This window comes from Triturus cristatus, chromosome 3_1 (genome assembly GCF_964204655.1).
Source record: "Triturus cristatus chromosome 3_1, aTriCri1.1, whole genome shotgun sequence".
Classification (NCBI taxonomy): Eukaryota; Metazoa; Chordata; class Amphibia; order Caudata; family Salamandridae; genus Triturus; species Triturus cristatus.
Genome location: NC_140583.1, coordinates 801,256,607 through 801,283,255, shown reverse-complemented (window position 1 = coordinate 801,283,255; position 26,649 = coordinate 801,256,607). Strand labels below are relative to the sequence as shown.

At 44.7% G+C, this 26,649-nt stretch overlaps 1 protein-coding gene across 2 annotated transcripts in view; it reads left to right on the top strand.

Annotated features, from left to right (window-relative positions):
* The first annotated feature begins 3,449 nt into the window (after positions 1–3,449).
* The window catches only part of AGAP1 (ArfGAP with GTPase domain, ankyrin repeat and PH domain 1), a 1,249,585-nt gene continuing 1,226,385 nt past the window's right edge, over positions 3,450–26,649 (top strand). For both annotated transcript variants that reach the window (XM_085645106.1, XM_085645105.1), the window contains exon 1: positions 3,450–5,398. In XM_085645106.1, the coding sequence (XP_085501232.1) occupies positions 5,236–5,398 (163 nt within the window). In that variant the 5' untranslated portion in view covers positions 3,450–5,235. The remainder of the gene's footprint in view (positions 5,399–26,649) is intronic.

The following is a 26,649-nucleotide window of genomic DNA, read 5'->3' as shown; positions in this document are numbered from 1 at the left end:
AAGAATGGGGCTGATGGCGGATCCCTGGGGGACCCCATGTTCCACCATGGTTTTGATGGAGGTAAAAGGGGGCAGGGAAACCATTTGTTGTCTCCCTGTGAGATAAGATCGTATCCATCTCAGGGCACAGCCCTTAACTCCCAGATGCTCCAATCTGTTCAGCAGGATTTGATGGTTTACCGTATCAAATGCGGCTGACATGTCTAAAAGGACCATTACCGATGGCAGGCCTCTGTCAGCCCGCATCCGGAGGTTATCCAACACCGTGACCAGAGCTGTCTCTGTTCCACGACTTGGCCTAAAGCCAAACTGGCTCTTATCCAGGAGATGGAACTCCTCCAGATATCCAGAGAGAGAACGGCTCACTATCTTTTCAAGAATTTTTATTGGAAAAGGTAGCAAGGAGATGGGCCTAAAACTAGTTAGATCTTCTGGATCCAGAGATGTTTTTTTTAGTAGTGGAGTAACCACAGCCAGCTTCCAGGTTTCAGGCACCATCCCTTCCTCCAAGGATTGGCAGCATATCTGCCATAGCCGAGGGAGTAAAGCCGAAGCATGATCTTTCCAGATCCTATTAGGTATAGTGTCCAATGGAGACCCTGACCTCACACTCTGTGCACATTTATTAAACAACTCAGTAGTAAGTGGTATAAAGTGCTCCAATGGGGATACTCCCACTAGCTCTTCCATGGGCGACTGTCCAATAACATTTGACGGAAAGGTGTCACACATAGTAAGCCCCCCAACAATCTTAGCGATTTTCAATAAATACCCGGTAAAATAAGTGGGGGAACGCCATCCACCCGCGTGGTACCCCAACTCGAGCCCTGGATGCAACGAAGAATAACTCAAAGGACATTTTTGCCTTAATTCAAAGTTTACTGGTTCCTAAAGCGCAATCAAGTATGATCTCATTCTCTATCTCTTGGTGTGAAGATCTCTCCAATTTTTTTATGGAGAAAATTCACATTATTCAGGCATCTTTTACTTCTTGCACAAAGGACTCAGGCACTCCGGTGGTTGAAAGGGCCTCGGAGGCCCTTCCTTCACATTCGTTGGTGGCCTTTATCCCCATTGATCTACCTAGCTCACTCAAAATTTTAAAGGGTTTGAAATCAGGATCCCCTTCGGACCCCTGTGCTGCCAGACTTCTGGCTGCCGTAGCGGACACTGTTAATCCCGAAATCAATAGACTTATGACCATGTCCCTCCTTGAAGCTTTTGTCCCGGCGACCTGGAAGCAGGCCATGATTCTCCCCCTATTAAAAAAGCCCTCACTAGACCCCATGTGTCCGGTAAACTACCGGCCGATTTCCCTTTTGCCTAGTGTGGCAAAGGTATGTGAGAAAGTGGTCACTAGACAGCTGACCGATTTGGTTGAAAGGTCAGGCCTGCTCCATCCAGCACAGTCGGGTTTGAGGGCCTAAATCAGCTCTGGTGGAAATTTCTGAAGCCATCAGGGACTGTTTGGATGCCGGTGGGAGGGCTGCCTTGGTTTTGTTGGACCTCTCGGCGGCATTCGATATGGTTCCCCACGCATAGCTGCTTCCCGACTGGCTGAGATTGGTGCATCAGGCACAGCCTGGGATTGGGTCAAATCCTTCCTGGAGGATTGGACGCAGCAGGTGTGGCTCCCACCGTTTTCCTCCTCGCCTAAGAATGTGACCACTGGGGCCCCGAATGGCTCTTCCTTGAGTCCTCTTCTTTTTAATATCTATATTACCCCTTTGGTTCAGCTGGCTGAGGAGCTAGATGCGAAGATAATCGCATACACCAACAATACCCAGCTCCTGTTCACATGGGGAAAAAACGAGTGCTCAACTTCTGCCGCCAAACATTGCCTGACTGCAGTTTTTCAATGGCTGGCTGCCACAGAACTTAAATGTAATGAGGAGAAATCGGAAATCCTCCTTTTTGGAAAGGTTCCCTCTCTGTTTAGGGAAACACTAGGGCCGTCCGACTCGACACTTCCTGTGTCATCAGGGAATCCCGTCAAGAATTTAGGGGTTTGGTTCGAGGAGAACCTCACATTCTCGACTCAGATCAAAAAGCTCTCAGGGACCTGCTTTAGATTTTTAAAAATTCTTAGAAATTCCTCCTCCTTCTCCCTCAGTCGGCCAAGGAGTCAGTTACCCGAGCCCTTATTCTTTCTAGGCTAGATTATGCCAATGCTTTATACATCGGCGCCCGACCTATTTACTAAATAAATTGCAAGTAGTGCAGAATGCGTCTGCCAGGCTCCTACTGAACATTCCAGCCAGAGGTAGCGGGAGACAAAATCTTCGCGCTCTACACTGGCTGCCCGTAGCGGAGAGGGTTAAATTCAAATCCTTAATCATTTCCCACCGCCCTCTGTATGCCACAGCGCCTGGCTATCTTCAGAAACGCTTTCTTTTTTAAACCCCTACATGATACTTGCGTTCTTCTCAACTCCTGGCTAAAGTCCCGCTTTTCTGCCTGCAAACGACGTGCGGCAGCTCTCTGGCGGTGAAAGCAGCTCTAGCTTTGAATACGCTGCTTCTTGATCTCCGACGCACCCAGAACCCTATTCTTTTTAAAAAGAAGCTGAAAACCTTCCTATTCCTCTAAATCTGGTCCCTCTATATATCTCTAAAGGCTCACGTCGGGACACTCTTGCAGTATCTGTGCGCGGTATAAATGAAAATAACATAACTTAACAAACGGGTCGCTAACCCGTTTGCGCATGCAATTTAGGGTCGTACTTCTGGCCCTTCATGTTAAAAATAGGATTAAACAAAATAAATCATGAATAGGAAGGGGAGATAGTTTGCTTTCCAAACTTGCAGGAACAGTTATAAATATCGTTTTGCCTAAAGAAAACAACAGCTATGCTAACCAACTTTAAGTTTTTGTTCATAATAAATAAAACAAACGGAAGAAAGGACTAATAAAGAAATCAAAAGGCAAACATATAAGGCCTTACGTCTTCGGGAAAAACACGAAATCGTGTACCACGTACTACAGCACTCTTGTCGTGCATAGGAACAATGCGGATTAATAAAGACTTTTGCATACATGCAAACATTTGGAAAGCAGCAATAGGGGCATTTAAAATATGAGGATATATTTTCCCTATTGACTTGTGTTGATTCGGGGCAATTTGACTTTGAAATTCAGGCGTCTCCCGTCTGTGGGGTATCTCGGTAAATTTGCTTTTTGTGGCTTGGGTTAGGTAGAATGCAAGTGTTGAGAATTTTAGCAGTAGGGCAAATGTTATCATGTTTGTGGTGATTTGGAGTGATGTTGTCCAAATCTGGGTGAGTTACACGCCCTGAGTGGCACCTAAAGTATTTAAGAATATTTCACTTCTGAAACTATCTACCCCACGTTCTCAGCGTCCAGCTTTTCCCACATGAAAGAGAAGACGGGCTGCTAGCCTGTGAAACACATGGATGCGTCATGTCCCTGCGACTCCTCCCTAAAGCGCTGCTGTGCGAACTACATCTTCCAGGGAACTCAAAGGCACAACTGATCCGTCCCAAGTCAGAGCTAGTCCTCTCCCTGTGAGATTAATCGATAAGTGTATTCTTGCAGTTAGGGCACGTACGGTGGACGTCCTGCACCCACCCTGTCCTGCACCCTTGACATCCGCCACGTTAAGATCAGGCAGCAAAGTGGCGGGTCAGTACCGTTTCTTGGAAATATGGGCGGTGCTCATGATTTCGTTGCCTCTTTTTCCTTACGGTTGCTTGAGATCTGGTGCCTGACTGAATCATGGGAGCCTCTGTGACGTAGCCATGCCTATGCGCCGCTGAAGGTTGGAAGCTAAACTCTTTTTTTCTGGCCTCGCACGTGCGCAGAAGGTAGAGCCAGCTCGTGCGCGCGCCCTAGCTCGAGCCCAGCCAGCCCAGTCCCATTGACGAGGGTGCCTGTGAGCTCGGTGCGCGCGCAGCCGCCTGAGCCCTGCCGGCACGGGATTCTGTTTATCACCGGTGCCCGCAAACCGAACTGCGGCGGGAGTGCCGGGTGAAGTCGTGGAGGGGACAGGAGCGGGTGTGGCGCTCGGGATGGAGCCGGCATACAAGGGTTGCTGATTCTTCACCCAGAGACGGACAACCGGGACGAGGAGAAAAACCAGCACTCTCAGAGGAGACTCGCGAGGAGAGGACTCCATCTCCTAAATACACTTCCCCCAGAAGCGCATCAGGAGCCACCCCCATTCCCCACTTACAAGAGAAACTGCGAGAGAGGAGACCGTCTTTGAAGGTAGAAAAGACCTGTGCTCAACACGGTGAGGAGTCCGTCCACCTGGAAGGACCCCCCCACCCCCTCCTTCCACCCTCCCTTTTGCAGGCCCCTATCCTGAGAAGAAATACGAGTCCTGGGTCCCCAGAGTAGAGGTCCCCCAGATGAGAAGGTAGGACTGACCAATTCAGGACCAATATCACCCCAGTCCTAGACCTGACTAAAGAATTAAGATCCCTGGAGTCGAAATATCCCCAAAGAAAGCAGAGACTGTTTACACAGGAAGGGGCATTCGTTCCCAAAATCTTCTACCTAGGTGAGGGCAGATACAACTATAATGAGGGAATAACCACCTAAAAATAGATAACCCAGTGAGACCAACGTCTCTCAATCCAAACATTGAGTACCCCTACCAGAAAAATATATCCCTGGAGGACCAGTTGGCAGTAGAAAACGTGAGGAAGCAGACCACTGAAATAATAAGCGACCCCCCCGCCCCCCCAACTCGCTTACAACACGAAGGGCGACCATATAATACAGTTAGAGTATGCACTCCATTTTAAAACCGTTTTAAGCCCACTGCCCACCACCCCCTCCCCTGATCATCACCGTTGACCATCCCAGTACCACGATAGACTACACTTAATAGAATTGCGCCTCAGCCATCTTTGTGGGTTGTCCCTCCGTACTAGACGGTCACCTAATTAGAACTTAAAGACCCCACGTTGCATATTTGCAAACTCTCACTAAAGAAGAGGGGGGTAAGCCCCCCCACCTTCTTAAATTAGCCAAGAAAGTAGTTATATTCTAGAGACTGAAGAGCTGGGCATTGGCAGTCCACTAGACTATTCTGCCATGCTTGGGCAGAACCACTACTTAACTTTCATCTTATTCCGCTACAGCAGGCTTTCCATCCCATGAGTGTGCCAAGGGTGGCATCCCGCGAGCCCACTATTTTCTCCGATAAAGGGATTTTTGTTGGTGAATGCATTTTTTTTTTTGGAGTGAAATTTTAAACTGGGGTGAAGCATGAACTACCAGCAGCAGCTGGCCAACTCGGCGGCGATCCGGGCAGAGATACAGCGCTTTGAATCTGTGCATCCCAACATCTACTCAATCTATGAGCTGCTGGAGCAGGTGGAGGAGCCGGCGCTTCAGAGCCAGATCCGGGAGCATGTTATTGCCATTGAAGGTAAGTGGGCTAAAGGCCACAATAATCCTAGTATTTTAGAATTGAGAGACTCTACGACTATTCATTATTCCATTGGGCCTACTTTGGTGCAGGGATCATTGCTATACTGATGTACCAATCCCCCCTTGATTACAGTGGCCAGTCTTCTGGTGGGATACAGGAACAATTGCTATGCTATCCTACCTGTTTCAAAATAATTGTTATCTTCTAATCTTTGCTATTGTGTACGAGATGTTGGTGTACAAGTGCACTGAGGTGTCATCTGCCATGTGTAACTTCACCCTATGGTTCAGAAACATTAATTGTGCAATGTATGAATTACCTTTTAAAAGAAACATAGTTGTGACCTTCTCAGCACCTTAGATTAGAGGTGGTACTGGTAGCCTAGCATGATAATTTCCAGAAACTCTCAAGAATGTAGCTGTTGAATGAGCACAATACTTGTGCAACACCTGGAGCGCCACAGGTAGCACCACTTCGTATAATGGACTAGTGGGAGGCACACCGCCACCCAGTAATATGGCGAGTGTTATGTATGGTTTATGGTCGTTAGACTTAAAGACAACATTGGCACTGGTTTTAGGGGCTTGAGCCTATTGGAACTTTGTGAGAAGTAGGAATTCTTTAAAGCATAGGCAGCGTAAAGCACCTCATATTGGTAGTGTCTGTGTTTGTGTGTGTGTGTACGTACAGGGTTGTAAGTGCAGATTGGCATGGCAGGGGCAATGAATGGGTCTGTAGCCTTCATGGGGTAAAGTGAAGATCCCGAACGGGGGTTTGGTTCTCCAAGTAACATAAGAGGTTGCTGTCATTATCTTAATACAAGACAGTTTGGGCAATTTCCAGAGTAGTGCATGACTCTTGTGCACCCGGGCGTGAAGGGTAGGCAGAGTGCCCACAGAATCCAGGCACGTCTAGCATATGAGGCAGTCCAGATATCATGGCAGTGTCCTAGGACAGTGAGATTGCACCCTCCTGCAGTCTGCTGCATCATCATCCATGCTCAATGGGTTGATGCATCATTGGTGAATGTGTGGTCTGACCACTTATGCGGTGCTATATGAACCAGTCAAGTCAGTCAGTCTGACTGAATTCTGCCCACTCCTCCCCAAAATATAAGGACGCTGCTCAGAGCATGGCCTTCCTGTGTGTTGTGCGAAGAATGTTCTATGCACCGTAGCAGAAATATTGGATCAATTGTACAACAGTTCATGGCATAGTCATGGAGCAAGAAAAGCTGCATCCAGCAATGTGTGTAAAGATCAGAGTATGGTGCTAAGCTGAGGAATGCTACAACCTGTTTATCTGCAGCATCTTGTCAAAAGAGCAGCCCTGAACTGCTGACCAGTGCACTGTCAGTGCTCTTTCGTTGTTTAAGTGGACGTGCCCTAAATAGATGTCAGAATGTATAGATCAGGGCCTGCCTCGACATAAATTATAACATAATGCCCCATGGTTGATGTGAGAACCCCTGCTTCTTTAAGATTCACACGGAGCAGCTTTTATTTTCGCATACTATTATGCTGTATAAGTCAGTGACCAGTGCAGCCCCGTGGATGCTGGACATAGGGAAGAGTTGGTTGAGATCCCGTCAAGCAACCTGCAAACACAGAGTTATGGGGAAGAGCAGATGGGTAAGGCCGGCTGTCACATGGATATGACACACAAAGGCATGCCATTGGGAGGGGTAGGGGTTTCAGAGCAGGCCAAAGGGTTGTTATGGCAGTTGTAGAAGCAACCCCCCAGTACCCACACGGTGCAGCCCGCTGCGGCCTGAATGGGGCAGCAGCTGGACGCCTCTTTCTCTGCACCATTTGGCGCGGCGATGCATCATCATTTTATCGTAGCCCTGCAAAAAGTCGGCACGCGGGAGGCAGGCAGTGAGTGCGCTGCTGCGCGAGACTGCCATAGAGGATGTACTGCAATTCCGTGACTGCCCTTCCTTAAAGGGAAGCGCCTGCTGGTGAACTGAGCCTGCAGTGAATATGTCCACTTTGAGCAGACTGTTGCATTAATTGTTGGCAGAAAGAGCGGAGCTCCATTTCCCGGATAGGAGTTTTTATTCCCACGCCACTTATGGTTTTACAGCGTGAGAAGGGGCGCCACAGGATAACTTGGAGTTTAGCTTTGAACCCGTGCCGTCACTTCAGATACGAAGCTTTCCCCATGTACATTAACAATGTTTAAGTGGTCTGGTGCCGTGTCCTGTTTCGAGGGAGAGGGGTGTTTTATAAAATGTAATTGGTGAGCTTGATTGGTTTGACCTAGACGTTTTGCGCTTCAAGTTGTGCCATCATCATGTGATGAAAAGATATATATTTCTGCAGCCCAAGCAAGCCTGGTTTTTGCATCCGCCTTTCTAGTCAAGAGCCAACTAGATCCTCGTGCTTGTGTACCCCTGCTGGACGCCTTGCGGGCTAAGTGCACCCATGTCATTAAGACATGTTCACCACCCTAGTGTGTGGTTATATTTCCGGAGGTTTTCTTAGACTTAATTTTACACGTGTCCTCTTCAGGAAGAGACTCTCTGCGCCTGAGCTCTTCGTGCGTCCATCATACCAACAATCCCGGCTGATTTGCTTAATTGCCTCAACCTTCTGACCCTTTTCCGAAGTGTCTCCTCAGTGTTGAGCATTTCAGATGAAAGGTTCACATTGCCTTGGCGGTCTGTTCATCAGATCTCCAACTGACAGGCTGTCGAGATACTCACCTTTCAGGAATGCTTCAACCACGTGGCCGTGAGAGCTGTTGAAATAGTCTTCTCTTTGTTACTGGGTTTTTTCTAGTCCGGTTCACTGCTGGAAGTGTGTGCATCCGATCCCTAAAACAAACACTGTTCAAACGCATTCAAAATAGGAAACATTGTGCTGAAGTTGTTTATTTCATTGTGTTGTAAACGATGCTGCTGAGTTTATATACACATCGTGGCAGTGGGTTTGTTTGAACTTGATTGCAAGCAAGATAGTTTTGAGTTGCTTCATGACGCATCATTCCTATTTTTACAGAATGCTTTTTGATGGTTTATGCAGAACTAGGTTTGATATTTAGTGCCTTTGTAAAGGTGAAATGAAGTTCACCATAGCCGCCCTTCCCTTTCAGGATGACACAGCAGTTGCAGAGGAGCACACGTCTCCAGATTAGTCTATACGTGCAGCTGGGCGTCTCGAATCAGCGGGGCTTGCCGTCCCGGGCTGTGCTCCCTCGGTGCACCCCCCCCCCCCTCCTGTAACCCCTGTATTCAAACTGACGCGAATTCCACATTGGATTACATTTGTGGTGGCAGCGACAGCATGGCGTGAAGAGCCTGCGAGGTAATTAGTGAGAGCTGCCAGTCTCTGAAGGGTGTGACGTGGGTATGGTAGGTAGGTGGGTTTTGAACATTTCAACCTAAACACGTTTGATTCACCGTTGTAGGTCCAGGTCGTGTCTTCTCTGACACTGGTACCTGCTCTTAAAGGGCCCAGCTGTTGCCCGCGCTCAGGCCCTGGCTCGTACAAAGCCTTTAATTACCCAAATGTGCTGAGCCTGGACGCTGCGCAGCCGGGGTTAAGCAGATGGACTGTGTTTTAATGCCTCTCATGTGATTAGCAGATCAGCAGCGGCAGTGACTGCGGGTTGTGTTGTGGCGGCAGGGCAGAGCCTTACATACATGGCTAGTACACACACACACCTAAGTGCACAGGACCATGCCCGCAGGCGCAGACAGGGCGGGCTGTCCGAGGTGTGTAGAAACACTGTGTGAATGGACGGCCTGAAGAACGCAAGGCTTCTCTGGCCGGACGGATATGTAAATCAGTGTCCACTCATACAGGTCTCGCGGCAGAATGCCCCACCCCTTGGAAGAATTCAATTTCAAAATCCTCTTTGAAACAACCCTCCAAGGGGTCCCTTTGTAAGTTGATATTAAATGCTGCTGTTTTCTACACGCTTCATGTATTGTGCAGCATGCTGCTGTACGGCGGCGTCGGCAAACGTTGATACCTTCTGGACAGCGTAGGAAACTGGGATTTCAAATGTCCAAGAGCCCTGGGATCCTGAATATCCATCTATTGGGTACATGACTCTTCCATTCGGTGTAAGGTGAAGAGGTTGCTGCCGAAGTAAAGAAACCACCTGTTGCACTAATGCAGTGTACTGGAACGAGCCTGCAGATAATAATTGATTTATTTTGATTGGGGCTGCGGGAAGCTGTTCACGATGCCACCCATTTTAAAGTGCCATTAGTACTGTTCAAAAGTTAGAGGAATGTGAAGAAAGTGTGTAGACTTGGTATTTTTTCTTTTCTTGGGGAAGGAGACAGTCCTACCTGAATCTGTATCTAAAGATGGTGCTGAGGATGTCCTCGAGGCATACCTTGTTTCAGAAACCTTAGTGACACTTCCTTTCCCTCCGAGCGCAGCGTAAAGATACTACCGCCTGTTGTGCCCTTGAGGGGGCTCGGTTCCATCGGATAGTTCTCCAGGTTCGGAATTCAACACGTGATACATGGCACCTACCACAGGTTTTCCATTTCCAAATGGGGGCAGCATGCACATTTGGTGCTTTCGACACCAGAATCTGCATCTCCTGATAATTACTTGGTATTTTCAATCGTTCAAATCCAGCAGGCCTGAATATTGATGCAGACTTAATCGCGCCCGGTAATTACCGAATGCGGTAAACTCCTGTTCAATTAAATTGCGACCCCTTTCACAAACGTGCTGTGCAAGACTAATTAGTTACGAGGGCAGCCTTAAACGATGCCTTGCTGGCACACTGTTATGTCAGATGTGAGATAGCGCAGGTATTTCCTGCTTTCAAGTCCGCGGAAGAGGCCTCGTGCGTAGTGTGCTGGAAGGATCTGTCTTTTTTTGTGTGTGCAGATTTATATAGGGTAAACTCGACCCGAATGTATTGGAGCGCTTTACATGAGCACCAGTTACTTACACAAGGACACATTCATTTTTGGCAGGCACGGGGAGATTAAGTGATTTGCCCAGTGTCACAGGATGTTAAGCCATTGAGGCTCGAACCTGGTTCCCCAGCTCCACAGTCGGCAACACTAGCAGTAAGGCTACATCCGCCCCCAATTCTTGTCTTCGATGCCTATGAGACCGCCCTGACCGCCCCATATGTGAACTTGGTGCGCTCAGACCGAAAACAGTGGAAGAGGGCACTGACGATGAATACATGTGCCGCAGAGCGGCCTTTGTGGTGCACTTAATCCCTCAGCTGCAAGCCGTGTGCAACCAATTTGCTTTGTTTTGAGTGAGGGCGGACGCCTGAAGCCCCTGGCTTAGCAGTTGCCGCTGTCAGAAGAGTGGGCACCCTGTGTTTGCTTTGCTTGGAGCTTTCTCGCTGTGTGTGAACATCCTGCTGCACACACACCTCCCAGCTGGATTTAGGGGCCTTCAAGACTTTAGCGCACTCGTCCCCTTGCCAGTTTGTTGCTGCTTGGCAGGGTGGGTCTGTCTGTCTGTCTCCATGAAAGTGGTAGAAGTGTGCTGTGCAGATGCTGGTAATGTGCTATTTAGCATTTCAGTTGATCTTTTTTTTTAATCCAACCCAGTATAAATAACAGAAAATCCTTTTATTTTCTATATTGCGGGGCCTATTGTAATCAATAAGTGTGTTCTTAAGATCACTTGGTGTGTGCACTCGACCCATTCAGAACGGTAATGTGAAGCATGCCATTGTGAAGTGCACCAGAGGAACCAATTATTAACACTTCCCACAGAGAGGGCTTGAATCATGCACTCTAAGCAAATTAAAGTCTTCCTGTACAGTCTGCAAGAGCAGGGCCGCTTCACTGGTTCGCTTCATTCTGCTGTGCAGCTTGAAAAGACTGTCGTAATTTTGAGGTGACTCACAAGCACCTTCCTACCCCCAAAACCTATTCTAGTCCCAATGTATTTTTAGGTCTCCGGTTTTGACACAATAGCTGCCAGACTCACCTATTGCTAACAATAAACACAGAGGAGGATTTTGGCCTGCCTATTTAAACCACTGGCGTTCTTCAGTCTCTTCCTGCCATTGGCGTGAGACTTTGTCAATCACGCCTTAGCTCAGCCTAGTGGCGTATTAATCTCTTGCCTGTTGATATCGGCTTTATAGACATAACTTTCCAGAATAGTATCCGGTTGAGTGCTTGCGTTGAACTGCATGATGAGCTACTTTACAACTGTAGCCCTCCCTGTTTGCTCTTGTTGTGTGCCTCGCTCTAATGTGCCAACGCTGTCTGCATTAGTACATTAAGCCTACACCTGTTGACTTTGCCAATGCTTGTTTAGTAAAGCTAAGTAAACCTAAGTATTGCACTTGAATTTCACAGTGAATCTCTTCTCATCATGAGTGGTCAGTTAGCACTCTTGGACAGCGAGGGCTCAATTCACTTGTTCTGTTTGAATCCCTTTTTTAGCTCAAAGTACACCGATGACTGTGTCTGTGCCTCATAAATGTGAATTCTGAATTGCGGGGAGAGATTTCCTTTTAAAATGTGGGTTGATATTGCACATGCTATCTTTATGTTTACAATCAGAACGTATAATCTGCAAAGGCCTGTTACATGGTGTTCTGAAAGTGTTTTTTTGGTCAATGCGACAGTCTTGCCAAGTCATCCATTGAAAATTTAATGTGTCTTTGGCCCACAGTCGCAAACTGCTCCTGGAGACTGCTTAGGAGAAGAGGGTGTTGGGTGCTCTGTTGTTTTTTAAAATCCCGTTCTGTTTGTTTAAGAACCGTTCACATTTTTTAGGAACTTTATGCCATAATGGTTCATTATGTTCTTTAAAAATAAGAAATACCATGACAGTTTTTTTCAGCATCAAAGGATTATTTTATAACCTGCTTCAGATTACAGAGCTCTATGTGATCCATTACCACTTATAGTTTTTTTTAAATCTATTTTTTTGCATTTTTCTATGTTGTACCATTGATGTCTGCCTGTTATACTCTGTCAAAGGGTAGAAGTGTATTAACTTTTTTGTTGCTGTAATTATTTGCATACTCGGAACATAATGCAGTTGCTCCTAGAAATGTATTGACATCTTTGAAGGAACGTGAATGTTCCTAGCCATGGAAATTTACCATTTCCACAGTTGAGGTTTAGGAGTTGAAAAACGTCTCTCTCTGTAAGAGAGCGGTCTATCCTCAAACACTGAGATTATGAGTCCAAATTTTGCTGTGCAACCCCAAAAATTCCTGTTCGATGAGCTGAAGTGGTTTGAGGCATGGTGGTAGAGAGAGATCAGTGTAATAGTGCAGCATAACTACAAGCACATAAAGAAATTATGCTGCCTGAGTGAAAGATATAAGTTTCAGACTAACGCAAACATAGCAACATAATTAAATCGCCAGGTTCTGAGGTTAAGTTAATGTACTTTAATTATAAACAACTGGCTTAAGTTAAGGGGGAAGCTGATCAAAGTACAAAATACAAATAAAAAATACAAAAAAAAGATGTATAATTTTTTTCAGATGTTCATTTTAATGAAGTTCTGTGGCGAGGTTAAAAAAATTGCAGCTTCTGCAAATGTATCTGAAACGGGCACTGGGAAAAGATATTTGTTGCATTCTGCCGGCAGCAGGTCCAAACTCTTGTTGAATTCTTTAAGGTTTCTTCATTTGTTTTTACCAGCATTGCTAGGACAGTATTTGGCTACCGTCTTATGAATATTTTTAGCTGTGTAATCATGCCTCCTGGGAACCTTTTCAAAGCACCGATGCCTCAGGGAGAAGTATACTGGTGCCAATAAAGTGTGGGTGTTACGTTATGATTGGCACAGCTTCACCCTGAAGGACAGATCTTTTCATCAGGCACGTTGTATTGTTTCTGACAATTATGCATCATGTCTGCACATTCTTTTTGATCCCTTTACCAGCATTCTTGGGTTGGTGTTGGCTGCAGACTTCATGTGGTTGTGTTGCATAATGTGAACCATGGGTTAGTATATAGTGCTACATTACTTGGACAACTTGATATCTGGCATCAGAAAGGAAGGCCCTTTGGGCAGTGTGAGGAAGAAATGTGAGACATCAGAATTGGTTGATCAACTGTGTCACGCACCAGCCTTCTCCAGAGGTTTCACTGATGTTCTCCTGTGGAATGTCCCACTCCAGGGGTCAAGTCCTATAGCGATCAGTACTAAAAAGGCATTTTTCAGAGACAGAAGTTATTTGAAGACACTTTTTTTGCAATATTTCTTTATTGTTTTTCAAACATAGAGGAAAGGTAGACACATCAATAGTCTGATCATTCAGGTTCACACATCAGCGTAGCCCTTCTGGGAATATTCTCTCAACAAGATGGTTTCATCAGTGCCCATTGCCTTGCGAGTTATACACACTTTACTGTCTTCTGAAAGTGATGCTCGCTTCAAGCGACCTAGCTTCTGTGGATATTCTTTCTTGAGGCGTTTTGCTTCTATGACAGTTTCTTGAGGAAACCTTGTTTTCGAGCTGTGATATTTCTTTTGTGAGACAGTCTGCTCTGGTTGTTATTTCAAGAGTTTGTTTGTAATAGCATGTATCCGAAAGATAGTCTGCTATGTCACTTCATTCTAGTGACACTATGCTGTGGGAGTCGATGAAAGAGGAGGCCTTGATAGGTTATCAAAAACTAAATTTTACACACTACAAATGCTTCCACTGCTCTGACACCGTCCAGAAGATTTAGTCAGGTGCACTAGCCTGGCCTCTAACTATGCACATTGTAATTGTAAATGCATTTATATAGCGGTTACTACCCCTGGCGAGGCGGCAAAGCTCTTGTCAGCAAATAGCATGCTACCCCGGAACTCAGTAAGCATTAGTGGTGAATTAGTGTAGGGAAATATGAAATTAATTTGAGCGGTGGACATATGAGTCTGTTAGTTTGATTGAAAAGGATAGTGGAAGGATAGAAGAGGGAAAGGTGTAGGAAGTGTTTATTTGGAGATCATAGCAGCAGTAGGAGGAGGATTGGGATAATCAACACAAATCTTCCCCCACCTGGGATTTACACACCAGGTCCAGGCTACTAATTGTCTTTTACTGTCTAAACTCGACTACACCAATAGCCTTTACTGCAGATCATCTTTAAAAACTATGAAAAGACTACAACAGATTAAGAACTCTGCTGCCAGACTACTCCAACATTAAAGCCACAAGCCCACATCTCCTCTGCCTCGAAGACCCTACATTGGTAACCGGTTACCTGAAGATCCACATTCAAGTTTCTTTGTATCACCCACAAAGCGATACATGGAACAGGGCCTCTCTTCAGGAATAAACTCACCAAATACATTCAACAAAGGAACCTCCACTCTAGATTGGCCTTCGCCTCAAATTCCCACCATACAAGAAAAAAAACATAGTTGGCACATCCCATTCAATTCCATAGCATTGCCTACTGCTGCCAGTAATTATGATGAAATCGTGCCTTGATGTCTGTGTTGTGACAGAGCACAATGCTGATACCACTTGTATTGGTGTCGATTGGGATGGCTGTGGTTCCTGAACCCAGCTGGTTCCCATGCTCTGATCTTTTCATGCTGCTGCTTAATAGAGAACCAGCTTGGAATAGTGGTTACATTGTGGTATGCTGAGAAACTGCGTTGATCTTTGCATAAAATGCGTAATATATTTTGAAAAGCAGATTTGGTCACGGTCAATAAACAAAGGGTATAATATTCTCTGTGCATACAGAAGGTCTACCTGTAGGAACTGGAGCTCATCCTGTAGAGCAACGAAAAGGGCTAGGAGGTTATTTCCACAATATGTTGATCACTAAATAGCCGCTGTCCAGATTTTTGTTCCCCCATTACCCACCTCTCCCCTTGGAGGATGCTATATTTAACACATCAACTGTAGGGACCAGCTATTACAACTGCTCTGCAGCTTGAGCCACTTATAAAGTTGGGTCCTATACAGTCTGAAACAAGCATTCCTCAGGTTGAAGAAACCTAGTAATGCACAAGACTCTGTTAACATCTGCCCAATATCTGCCCTCTCATTCATATTGAGTATCCTGAAATTGATGTGCATCTCAGCTATTATATATATATATATAGTCATGTGGATAATGTGCTGATGTGCACAGCTAATAAATCCAAATTATAATACAAAAACAAACATATAAGAATTAGTAAGCCTTTCACAATATACCTCTTTAGAGCTTTCAGGAGTTGCTCATAAACCCTGTGATTCTCAAGTTAATTACTGTGCCAGATTGTCTTCGAACCCCAGTGTTCAGGTGGCATACCTGTAATTTTGGATCACATTATCTTTCCATACCAAATAAGCTCATTACATTACAGATATGCTAGCGCCCTACTTCTCCTTTGAACCCTACATGACCACGGAAATATCTGCAGAGATTTTGACGTTGAAATGCTTCTGTAATTTGAAACGCTTCCTTTTCGAAATCAACATTAAAATCATCACTGAAAACTGGATTAGATTAATGCGATCTTGGGAGACTACAGTGCTGTCCCGACACAGTCCCTTAAATTCCGCAGCATGCATTTATACTTCCTCATCAGAGGGGTGACGAATTAAAGTGCTTGCACCGTTCCACATGGGACTGCTCAAGAAGGCCAAGCACTTGTCTGAGTTGGTCCTTCCTCACTCCCCTTTGGAACATTTCGATCTCAAGCGCATGATTGATCTTCAGTTATATAGAACCCCCATCATTATGTAGTGAATGGTTGGAGTCTGCGCGGTGGCCCTATGGATCTCTCACTCACTCACTCACTCACTCACTCACTCACTCACTCACTCACTCACTCACTCACTCACACACTCTCTCTCCCAGTACCTGCTAGACACTCAAACATGGATCTCTCTTTATTCAAAAAGTTGAAAACCTTGATATTGAAGTAGTCTTTGACTAAATTCTCTGTCTTGTCCATTCTGTGGACAATCAAGGGTGTGCTCTGGGGATTTGCTGCAGAGTGGGTATCTACCATATAAAGATTTAAAGCAAGTAAAGCAAGTAAAGTACAGAAATTGGATGTCATTGGCATATTTGTTAGTGCCAGTGGGTTCCTGCAATCAGACCAGTGGTCTCAAAGTTGTTTTGTAGAGGAAACGTGGAAAACGCTATAGGTGACATCCATCCAGGAGTCTGAAAAGGTACAATCAGCACCCCTCTGTTTCTTGCTAAAAACATTGACATTGCACTAGGGTACGGTCTGCAAGCTTTCACTTCTTGTATCCAATAGTGATTTACGGAGGAATCTTTCTGTTCTTTTTCCCTGTACCTGGCGCTCTTTTTGCAGCCTCGCTACAGACTACTCCAGCTGACATTTGCACATATACAAACCGCACAGTCAGCACTTGCTCATGATTAGGTGACTTTCTCGTCAGTCTCAGTCCACTGCATTCTCCTGGTGGCGTCCTTCCCTATTCTGTGCTTATCCATTCCATGAAGCATTACTTGTTGATTGCTCGCTTTTGATTGGGAGGCATGTAGCCACCACTGATGTAATGAAACTACCTTGAAAAAAGGCATGACTTGCTTTCAACTCCATTGCAATGCATGCATTTGTCTTTTGAACGAGCTCACACTATTTACTTTGCTCCCTCCCCACTTACCCCAATGCTCCATGGCTGCACGCCAGATGGTGGCATTGGTGATACTCTGAATGTTCTCCTTAAACTGTCTCTCCCCTCCCCTTCTCCTGATACTCCTCCACGGTGTGCCAGGTGTCTTGGTGATACCCTAGAATTTAGAGCCTATATATTGTTCAGCTGCATTATCCAGTGCCCCCACTTTGCAAAGTGGTAGCCGCTATTGGATTTGCCAGTGTCAGAGGCTTTTAAACTTAGCCAGCATTGACCAAGCCAATTATTGTGACTGGCCATGTTAAAAGTAGGGAAAACATTGCTTTCTATACTTTTACTTTCTAGATTCTTGCTGTATTGCTTAATGCAGCATGAGTTGCCCCATTATGTTGAATCAATGCACATAACGTAATGCAGTTTGTGACACCAACATAGTTAGTAGCCAGCTTGAAAGTATAGAAAGTCTTGTTTTCATTGTTTTATGTACTTTTAACGTGGCCAGTCGAGCTTTGGTAAAGTTTATCGCATTGCTCAGTAATCCTTGGCAAAGAGGATCAATTGGCTTTGCCTGTGCTTGTTTTCTCTGTCGTCTTTCTGCGCCTTTCCGAGACTGTCGTAAAGGGTGTTCTTGTAGCCATGTTTGAATAGGGAGATGGTCTATGTAAATGAAATCACTGTGTGCGCGTTAGCAGTGACCGCACTGAAAAGTGAGCAGGTTCCTGCCTACATTTGCAAGTATACAGAAAAGCATAGTTACAGCTTATGTCTCTTGTTGCTGATCCTGTTCTTAGCAATATTGTCAAAGCTCGCAGCAAACAGAGGGGCACCCTGTAATAAGCACCGGCACATTGAGTTTGTCTTTGCTTGGGCGCCTTCCTTTTCTATCTTTACATCTCCACTTCTTAAAATGTTTGAATGAAGTGCGTTGTGAATTGTGTCAACAGATTTGAAGGTCGCACTGCTAGCACAAACTAGTATAAAGCGACATCTGCAATTCTACAAAATCTCTATCCCGTCTAGTGCTGTGGTTGTACTTCAGTGAACTCTTGATGTGTAAACATTTCAAAAGTGTGGTACGCACTGGTCCTGGTACAGGAGCACGACAGCCTCCTTTCTGAGATATCTTTAAAAAAAAAAAAATCAACCGATTCAGGTAGCAGGTCTCTACTTCTAACTATTAAAAATGTATTTACTTTTTGTCAGATTTGATGGTAGTGCATGATTTGTTACTAACATTATTTTTCCGCCATGATTAAAACCGGCTGGAGAGGAGAGATTCGCAAGATGACCACAAAATAACCATTATTTTTTATTTGTTCGCCATGATTTAAGGCCAGTTGCAGAGGAGATTCGTAAGATAACCACAAAATAACCATTCGTTGTGATTGCCCCGGCCGACGTTATGCAAGAGCTTCTTAGTCAAAGCACCACTTCTTTAAATGATCAATGTATCTAAGCATTTTATTTAGGCAGATGCCCTACAAACCATAAAAAAGACACAGATTCTCAAACATGGTGAAAAAGAACACATAAATAAGCAAATTCATCAAATGAAAAGGGAGGATTGCAGAGTGTTTAAATGCATCTACCCTTAATACAGAAGATACAAAAGTGCTAAACTGATTGTCACATCTGTCTATTTCATATTAACCAAAGGTTCAGTGGCTAAAAGTCTATTTAAAATAGTATGCATAAAAATGACAGCTGGAGGTCAATTATTTTATTATCAATAAAAACAGGGCAAGCCAATAACTTGTTATATTATGAATTCAAGATTCAAGGCACTTCGGCTGGATTTTTTAAATTTCATTAAAATTATTTTTTAAATCTTCAGCTGATGAGTGTTTTTTCTGTTTCAAACATTTTTGTGTAGCAAACCTATTGGATTTTTTTTTTTTATAAACTTTTTATTATTGCATTCAATAAGGCACATACCGTTCTGACAATACATAGTATAAGTGCATTCCAGCGATATACATTCCTACAACATTTTGTCTACTGTCAATAATTAGACCATAACCTTCGACCACATTACGCATATGAGTCTTACATTTCCCCACTATTCTCTTCCTCTGAGGCCTCTTCCGACTGCACCCTGGGAGGTTCACCGATGTATCCCCGAAATTTATTCCAAGCCCCCCACACTTTATTCCATTTTCGCGGACAACCTCGGTTAATGTATACTGCTTTTTCGGTCACCATGGCTGTGTCCATGTCTTTACACCAAGCTTTGAGTGTCGGTATCTCCTCCGAGCCCCACTTTAGTGCGATGTTACGCTTCACAACCATTATTTCTAATGTAGTCCAGTCCTGTGCCGGATGCGTAAGATCATTTGGTCCCCAAACATTTAACAAACAACTCTTGGGCTCCGGCACAAGTGACACCTCCTCTACTTGTGATATTGTCCTCATTACCGTAACCCAATATTCAGCGATTCTCGGACACTGCCATAGTGTATGATAAAATTTCCCCTCATCCCCACAGCGCCTCAAGCAATACGGGTGTGAAGCTTTCCCTATCCTGCAGAGGGTGAGTCTGGTATAATAAGTACGGTGCAATATTTTGAGCTGCACCAACCTAAGCCTTGAGGGTATGCCCACCTCCCGCAGGGATGCCGTTGCGTCCCGCCAGTCAGTGTCATCGAGTTCCCCAACATCTCGGGACCATTTTCCCCTGAGTGCCATAGTAGGGTCCGGTAAGTTGTTGACCAACTTTCGGTAGGTGAAAGAAGTGGCTCGCCTTTGCATATAGTCTGTAAGTAATTTATCTTCTAAGGGGGTGGCTTCTGGGACCTCGGTACCTGCAGGCAAGGCTGTTTGTAGCGCATGTTTTACCTGCAGATAGCGAAATATTTCCAAAGGCCCCAGCTCGTATTGTTCCCTAAGACGTTCGAATGTGATTATCTAAACCTATTGGATTTTGAGAAAAAGGGGTATAGTTGAAATTCCTAGACCCAATGTATATGGAAGAAAGGGTGAGAAGTTGGACATTTCTCTGAGCACTGCTTCTATTTGATGTAGTGGAGAACGTAAAGTTGTTGGCGGAGTTCTATAATGTAATGCATGGCTGTAGCTGTATTTCCTTCTTGGTTTGGTGGTGGTAAAAGATGTGTTCAAAATTGTCCACTGCTGGCGATACTGGAGACTGTATGCACCGTCCCAATCAGTGGTTGGGGTGTAATGATTTCAGTCTACCTATCATGCTAGCCGAAGCATAAGGAATAAAACTTAGGACAAGCCCAAGCCTGGATCGGAGCCTCTCCTGTTTCAGGAGGCATGTACATGGGCAGATTCTTTGGAGCAGGCAGGCTTTAGCTATCCTTGTCATCAATATACCCGTTTCAGTCTTAGCTGACAGATGTCAGCTGGGCTTCTTAGTCCAATTTTTCCCTTAATTGCCTCAGAACTGTTTGTACGACTTTGAATAGTTTCACTCTCCATTTGCTTTTTATTTGCGTATTTAAAAACGAGATTTGCTCGTAGGTTGCTCTGCATAATGCGGCTTTTTGTAAGAAAGTATTTTCATCTTTCTACAGAACTATCAATTGAGGAATTTGAGCGTGTGAAAAGACTGTAATTAACTCTGCCAACTTCTCATTCCCGTTGTGCCTCTCTTCTTATTTTTAGAAAACTCTAATTGCTCACTGTGGTTTGAAAGCACTTGTATCAATTGAACATTCCAGTTTGTGTTACAGGAGGGCTTATTATCTGAAAATGCTCTTTGCAACTGGTTGTGGACATATGTGTTGGATTGACGTTGATTCTGTTGTTGTCGGCTGGTTGCCACTTGTGAGACAGCCTCAGCTTTTCAGTGCTGGTGAGGCTCAGTTTTCTGTGAACATTTGATGACATTGAGGCCGTTGCATGCAAGTGTTGATAAATTGCAAGATGTTTGTGTGTAATTCTGTTTAGTACACCTGTAAAAGTCATTCAACCATCTTCCTAACTAATACTCTGTGTGTATGTTACCTGTGTAAGTTCTCTTTTCAGTGATGTTGTTACAAGGCTCGGTGACCAGCAATACCTTGTGAAGGATGGTAACATTCAGATTGTCAGAGATGGGTTCGTCCGATGGAAGTTCGGGTCTAAATAGAGAGTTTAGAAGGAAGAGTCTGTTCGTTTGTAGAGTTAACATGCACTGAGAACCATCTCTGCGAGAATCCCTTGCTGCTCTGCTATGTCTGTTCTCCAAGGTGGGCTCTCATACACCAATAGACCATAAAGGATGTCCTTGTTTTTTTTCCTTCTGATTGTGGTACAGCAAAACCATTGAAGGCCTTACACTTTTCAAGCTAGTACCCATTCTTTATTTCCTAATGTCGGATTATTTTTCTAACATCTGCTGACGCCTTGCACTTAAAGACATTTTTTTTGCAACTGTTTTATTGGTTTTCTTTGCAAAAAACAAATATAAACCATACATTGCAAGAGTCATAGGCTCACAGAAGTAACTCCTCAGGAAATGAGAGATGCAAGAGTCCATAAATGATGGTTACATCACACATGGCAGGGTAGGCATCATTCAAAGAGACCACACTGTGAGCGACAGTAAAGCAAGTAGCCTAATCCTAATGCGTAATACTCCGCATTGACACAGTTGGTTGTCACATTAGTCATGAAGGAACCGAATGGTCAAACAAGTCAGCCTTCAGCATCTATGCTAATATCAAAATCAGCCATCTTCATCATTAAATTTGTCGAAGTTGTCCCAAATCCATATTCTTTACTACAACAGTGTGAGAGCCCAGTGGCCTGTTAATTTTAGGTTGCATTTTTGATGTGTGGTTTACATAATGCATTCAATGCTGCAATTAGACTCCAACACGGTTTAATATTTCCTAGTCGTTCAGTGTACTGTGCGCCTCAGTTTTGTTTTACACCATCAAGTACCTGTTAAAACAGGCGCTGATGCAGTCTTATCTGTAATCCTGGAGAGCTAGGGTAGCATCAGTGCCCACTGGTCTGGAGCGGTAGAAGTAATCCTGAAAGACAATGAGTTGGAGGATCAAGAAGGGAAATATGTTGCTACCTTCGCCTCTATATCTTGATGAAGTTGCAACCAGAAACACTGAATCCTCATCCATGGAGTGAGCCATTTTTTGTTAAGTGACTATGTACTGCTAGTGTGGAGGTGGCTGATGCCTAGCAAGGACTATATAGCATGTTTAAAGAAATCAATGCTAATACAAAAGAAAAATGTCACAATTACTTTAGTCTTATGTTTTTTGCTTTATTTTTTTGGGTTAGCATTCAACATTTCCTGGTGTTTCACTCAGTTCCTTGCTGTGGTCTTTTATCTATATACGACATGCATATAATCCAGTATTGTGCAATCATCTCATGTTGAGCCCCAGATGCACTGTACAGGTAGTGTGTGCCTAGATTGCGACCACTATTTCCTCATGTATTACAATCCTGTATATGATTATAGTATTAGATTGTCTACTTTCCAGCTTGCTATTGGACTAACAGGCTTAACATATATTAAGGAAGAGCAAAGGTATGCGCACTTTGAAATTACTACGAATTTAAGTAATTGAACATCCTTGATTGCAACCTTGTACCTTTTGATAGCCGTCCCAACGCCTAATTGTGTACTATTCGCTTTACACTTGCAATGGTTGTTTGCAAGATATGCATAAGTGCATGTGAGTGCATAAATGAATATTGCTTATAGCAGGTACAGGGCAAAGGTTTACACCCGAGACGGAAATGCTTTATCTTTGCGCATTAATGTTGAGGAGGTTTTAGAGGCGCCGAGCAGCATATAACGGGAATCGCCTTGGAACATATTTAATCAAACATTTGTTTGTCCCGTTAGTTTTGTGGTAGACTTTTGGAACATAATTCTATTGCAAAGGCTGCTATTTAAAAGTTTTTCATTATATGATTGTGTTTTTTCAGTGTTTTGATTTGTTGAGATTTCCGACCTGTTCTTGTAGCCAGAGTTCAGGTTGTCCAACATCCATGATTGTCAGACATGCAGTTTCGTTCAATGTAGTGTCATAACGGACCCCTCCTTACACATCTAAAGTGCAGCTGCTAATCCTGCTGTTGAGCACAATGACAGTCTTTTCTGTCAATAAATTCCTGTGCTCGAAAATCAATGTTTGCCGCATAAGCCGCGACACTTGGAATAGTGCCGGGACACTCGCAGCATGAGGAATCGATAGCTCACGGAAGAAGCTGATGTCGCGGGGGAACGTTGTCTCGCTACCTTTATAATTGAATTGTAGCCTAATCTATCTATTAAGGGCTTTTATTACTGTACTAGACGGCGGGCTGTGGCACCCACGAAAAAAATGCCTGGTCTGTTGGTGCAGGTGGTTCCTGTTGCGCTTATTTCTTAATCATGTATACATCTCTTCATGTGTCATGAAAATGTATATTAATGATGAACGTAAATCAAGGAGCCGGGCATTGCTAATTGTTTTGAATCCATATTGCCTGACTGAACTGGGATACAGCTTGATGGTTCCGCGGTCATAAGAGTGCTGGGCGGTGGTGTTTATGTTTTGTAAGACAAATCTGATGATAGAACCTTTATCGAAGTGCATTTTTTATGGCCTAAGTGAGAACATGTAATCTTTATAAACCGCACTAGAAATTGCATATGTTGCTTGAAATATGTAGAATCCTTTGAGACCCTGTTCATATTCTCCGTTGATTGATCTCACAACCACCACAGAAACCATTATTCACCTGATGTGTAAAGTTAATGCTAGTATGGTGATGTAGGTCTTAAAAGAGCACTTCATTCTGCATTTCTCTGAAGGCTATATGTTCCTGAAGTTGTCACATCATGGACGAAACCCTCATGGGAAAGACCTTACCATCCTCAGGGATACACATACCAAGGGGTAGAAGGTCCTGCAGTGCGCGGAGCTGTCATCCTTCCTTACTTGTAGGCAGCTCTGGCATTGACAAAAATACAATTTACCCGAAAACTCGGAGGGACTGGTGGTGGAAAGGTCCGGGGCACCTCATGCCGATAAGCTGCAGAAGCCTGTTTCTCAGTGATCATCCCAAACCAGACAGCCATCCATAGTGTGTCAAGGAGATTACTAGCATGAAATGAGGAGAGGGGCACCTTGATGCCCCTTAACCTGGCAGAGCTTAACTATCCCTTGTGGTGCCCCAGAATTGACTTCTCAGTAATCTCAGAATCCGAGGCCACTAGCTTTAAGAAGATTGCAAACTGAGGGACCTAGAACTGGAAACAAAAACTTGTAGGTTTGTTTGGGCAGCAGTGTGCTTTGGGCTTTACTCCACACACTTGGTGATTATTTAAATGATTCTCCCAGTTTCTTTACTATCAGTACGTGTCTCTTATGAATTAATGCCTCAGGCAGTGCCCCTGCAACAGTTTATCGTCAGTCAGTTTGAGAGTTACCTATGGGAATTACTGCTCACAATACCCTGTAAGAACCAAAAGCCTTGGAAATAACAGCCTAGCCTCATTCTCCGGAGTACAACCACACTAACGCACCAGCCTAGACTGATTCAAATGGCACCAGACTTACTATCCATTCAGACGTCCTTCAGAGCCCCTTGATGAAAAAACGACCTCCCAGAACGCCACTGTAGCTGGCAAAAATTCCGTGAGTGGTGTAATAACCAAACCCTCCACCGTGAAACACCTGGAACACAGCACCACCAACATGGTGGGATAAATTAGCTCTCCAAACCACAGCATTCTCACTAGGGCCAGGAACCAGTCGCTAGGCTCACCCAGCAATGGAGGCGCACTGCAAGGAAACACGGACCCAAGTTTACCCACCACATGAAGCAAGGAGAGATTGGTGAGCTCTGGGCTGCCCTCTCCCTAGATGAGGGCATTCAGGCATGCATTCTCGGTTATTGACTTCCTCCTTGTTTCTCCTAGGGCAGTGCCTTGCATTTTTCCTGCTGCAGTGCTGGGTGACCGATCCAAGGCGTGCTTTGCAGCTCAGACCTCCCCCCTCGCCCCCACGTGTTTTATGCATAGCCTCCTTAGTTCAATTCACAGCACGTGGACAGTTCCTCATTAGTGCGGGAGTCCCGAGAAGCTTTGTGGTTTGTATGAACAATATTTGTACTGAAAGGCTTTCATGCAATTAAAAAATAATTAGTGTCGCCCTGGTGTAGTGATGTCTCCTCTGCCTGCTACGCAAATAGCGAAGAGTCCGTTGAAACGGCGCATCTTCCGGTAACGACGTTCCTACTGCAAATACATGCGCAGGGGTTGTCTTGCGTATGAGGACTCTTATTAGTTCTACTGATTGTGCCATGCAAATAACATCCACCTTGAAATGCCGGCCGCTTCATGGAGTGCCTTCTGTGCGCAGTGATGGCAGTGCCACCTTCACAGAAGTAGAGCTGCTCTTTAATAGAGACTCAGGCATGCCACCCTGCCTTGCTCTCACTCTGCCTCGGCATGGCACGAAGGAAGCTCTGCAGAGATCGGGCACAAGGAAGGGCCTGCCTTTCAGCACGTGCACAGCCATCCAGGGGTTCTGCTGACACAAGGGGAACACCTGATCTTTGCTGTCCTGGTTTCGCAGTGTCATCAGAACCCCTTCAAGGGCAGCGTGGCCTTGTGCTGCAGCCTCCTTTGCCAGAATCGTCTGCGCATCATGGTGCAGTGCGTCCATTCGGGTCAAAACTTTAAGATGAAGGCAGCATGTAAGGCATATGAAGAGTTGTAGGGCAACTGGGATGCTGAGTAGTATGCTATAAATCTGTTTTAAGGATGGGAGATGAAGAGCAAGTTCGTTTGAGATCATTTCCTTCTGTTATATAAAAGCAATTGTGCCTACTCCAAATTGTAATGTGCAGATAATTTACAGTGGTGCCGATTTAAGGACCTCAACTTTATGGTGACACTCCCTCGTGAAGTCTGGTATATTATTTACTTCTCTAATTCGCTTTTATTATGATTTTGTGATGGATGTCAAATCAAGCCTTATCTCGGGGGTTTTCCCCTACTTTAGGTAAAGACTGCATTGAGTTTATGGTCCTATGTGTGTCAGACATCATTATGAGATGTGTTTTGTTGGACTTAGTCCTCTCTGAATGGTCACCCCCAAATTTTTTGCCTTCACCTCTCCTGCTTTCTGAACCCATTTTTGTTGACTTTTAGGGCTCTATGCACTTTACCACTGGTAAAGTGCTTATGCTCACTCCTTAAAACATGGTAAAGTTGTCTCCCAACAAATTGGCACATTTAATTTACTTATGAGTCCCTAGTACAGTGGTACTGCATGTACCCAGGGCCTGTAAATTAAATGCTACTAGTGGGCCTGCAGCAATTATTGTGCCACCAATTTAAATAGCCGTTTAAAACATGTCTTAGGTCTGCTCTTGGCCTGTGCATAATTTTAAATTGCCAATTCAACATGGCAAAATAACTTTTTACTAGCCCTAAATCACCCCTTTTACTACATATGTCACCCCTAGGGTAGGCCCTAAACAGCCCAAATGGCAGGGTACATTGTATTTAAATAGTAAGCCATTTACTGTCAAGTTTTACATGTCCTGGTAGTGAAAAAGCCCTTTTTAGGTCTCGCCTAGCTATTGCGCTTATGCAATCGCAATGCGAGACTCTAGTAAGAGGGGCATTTCAAAGTGCTCCCAAAAGTGGATTGCATGGCGAGCACGCGCACAATCACGTGCATCGTGCCGCCATGCAATCCGTTTGGGGAAGCGCTTCAGCCCACTGGCGCGTGCACGTGTAGCCACAGCCTCGG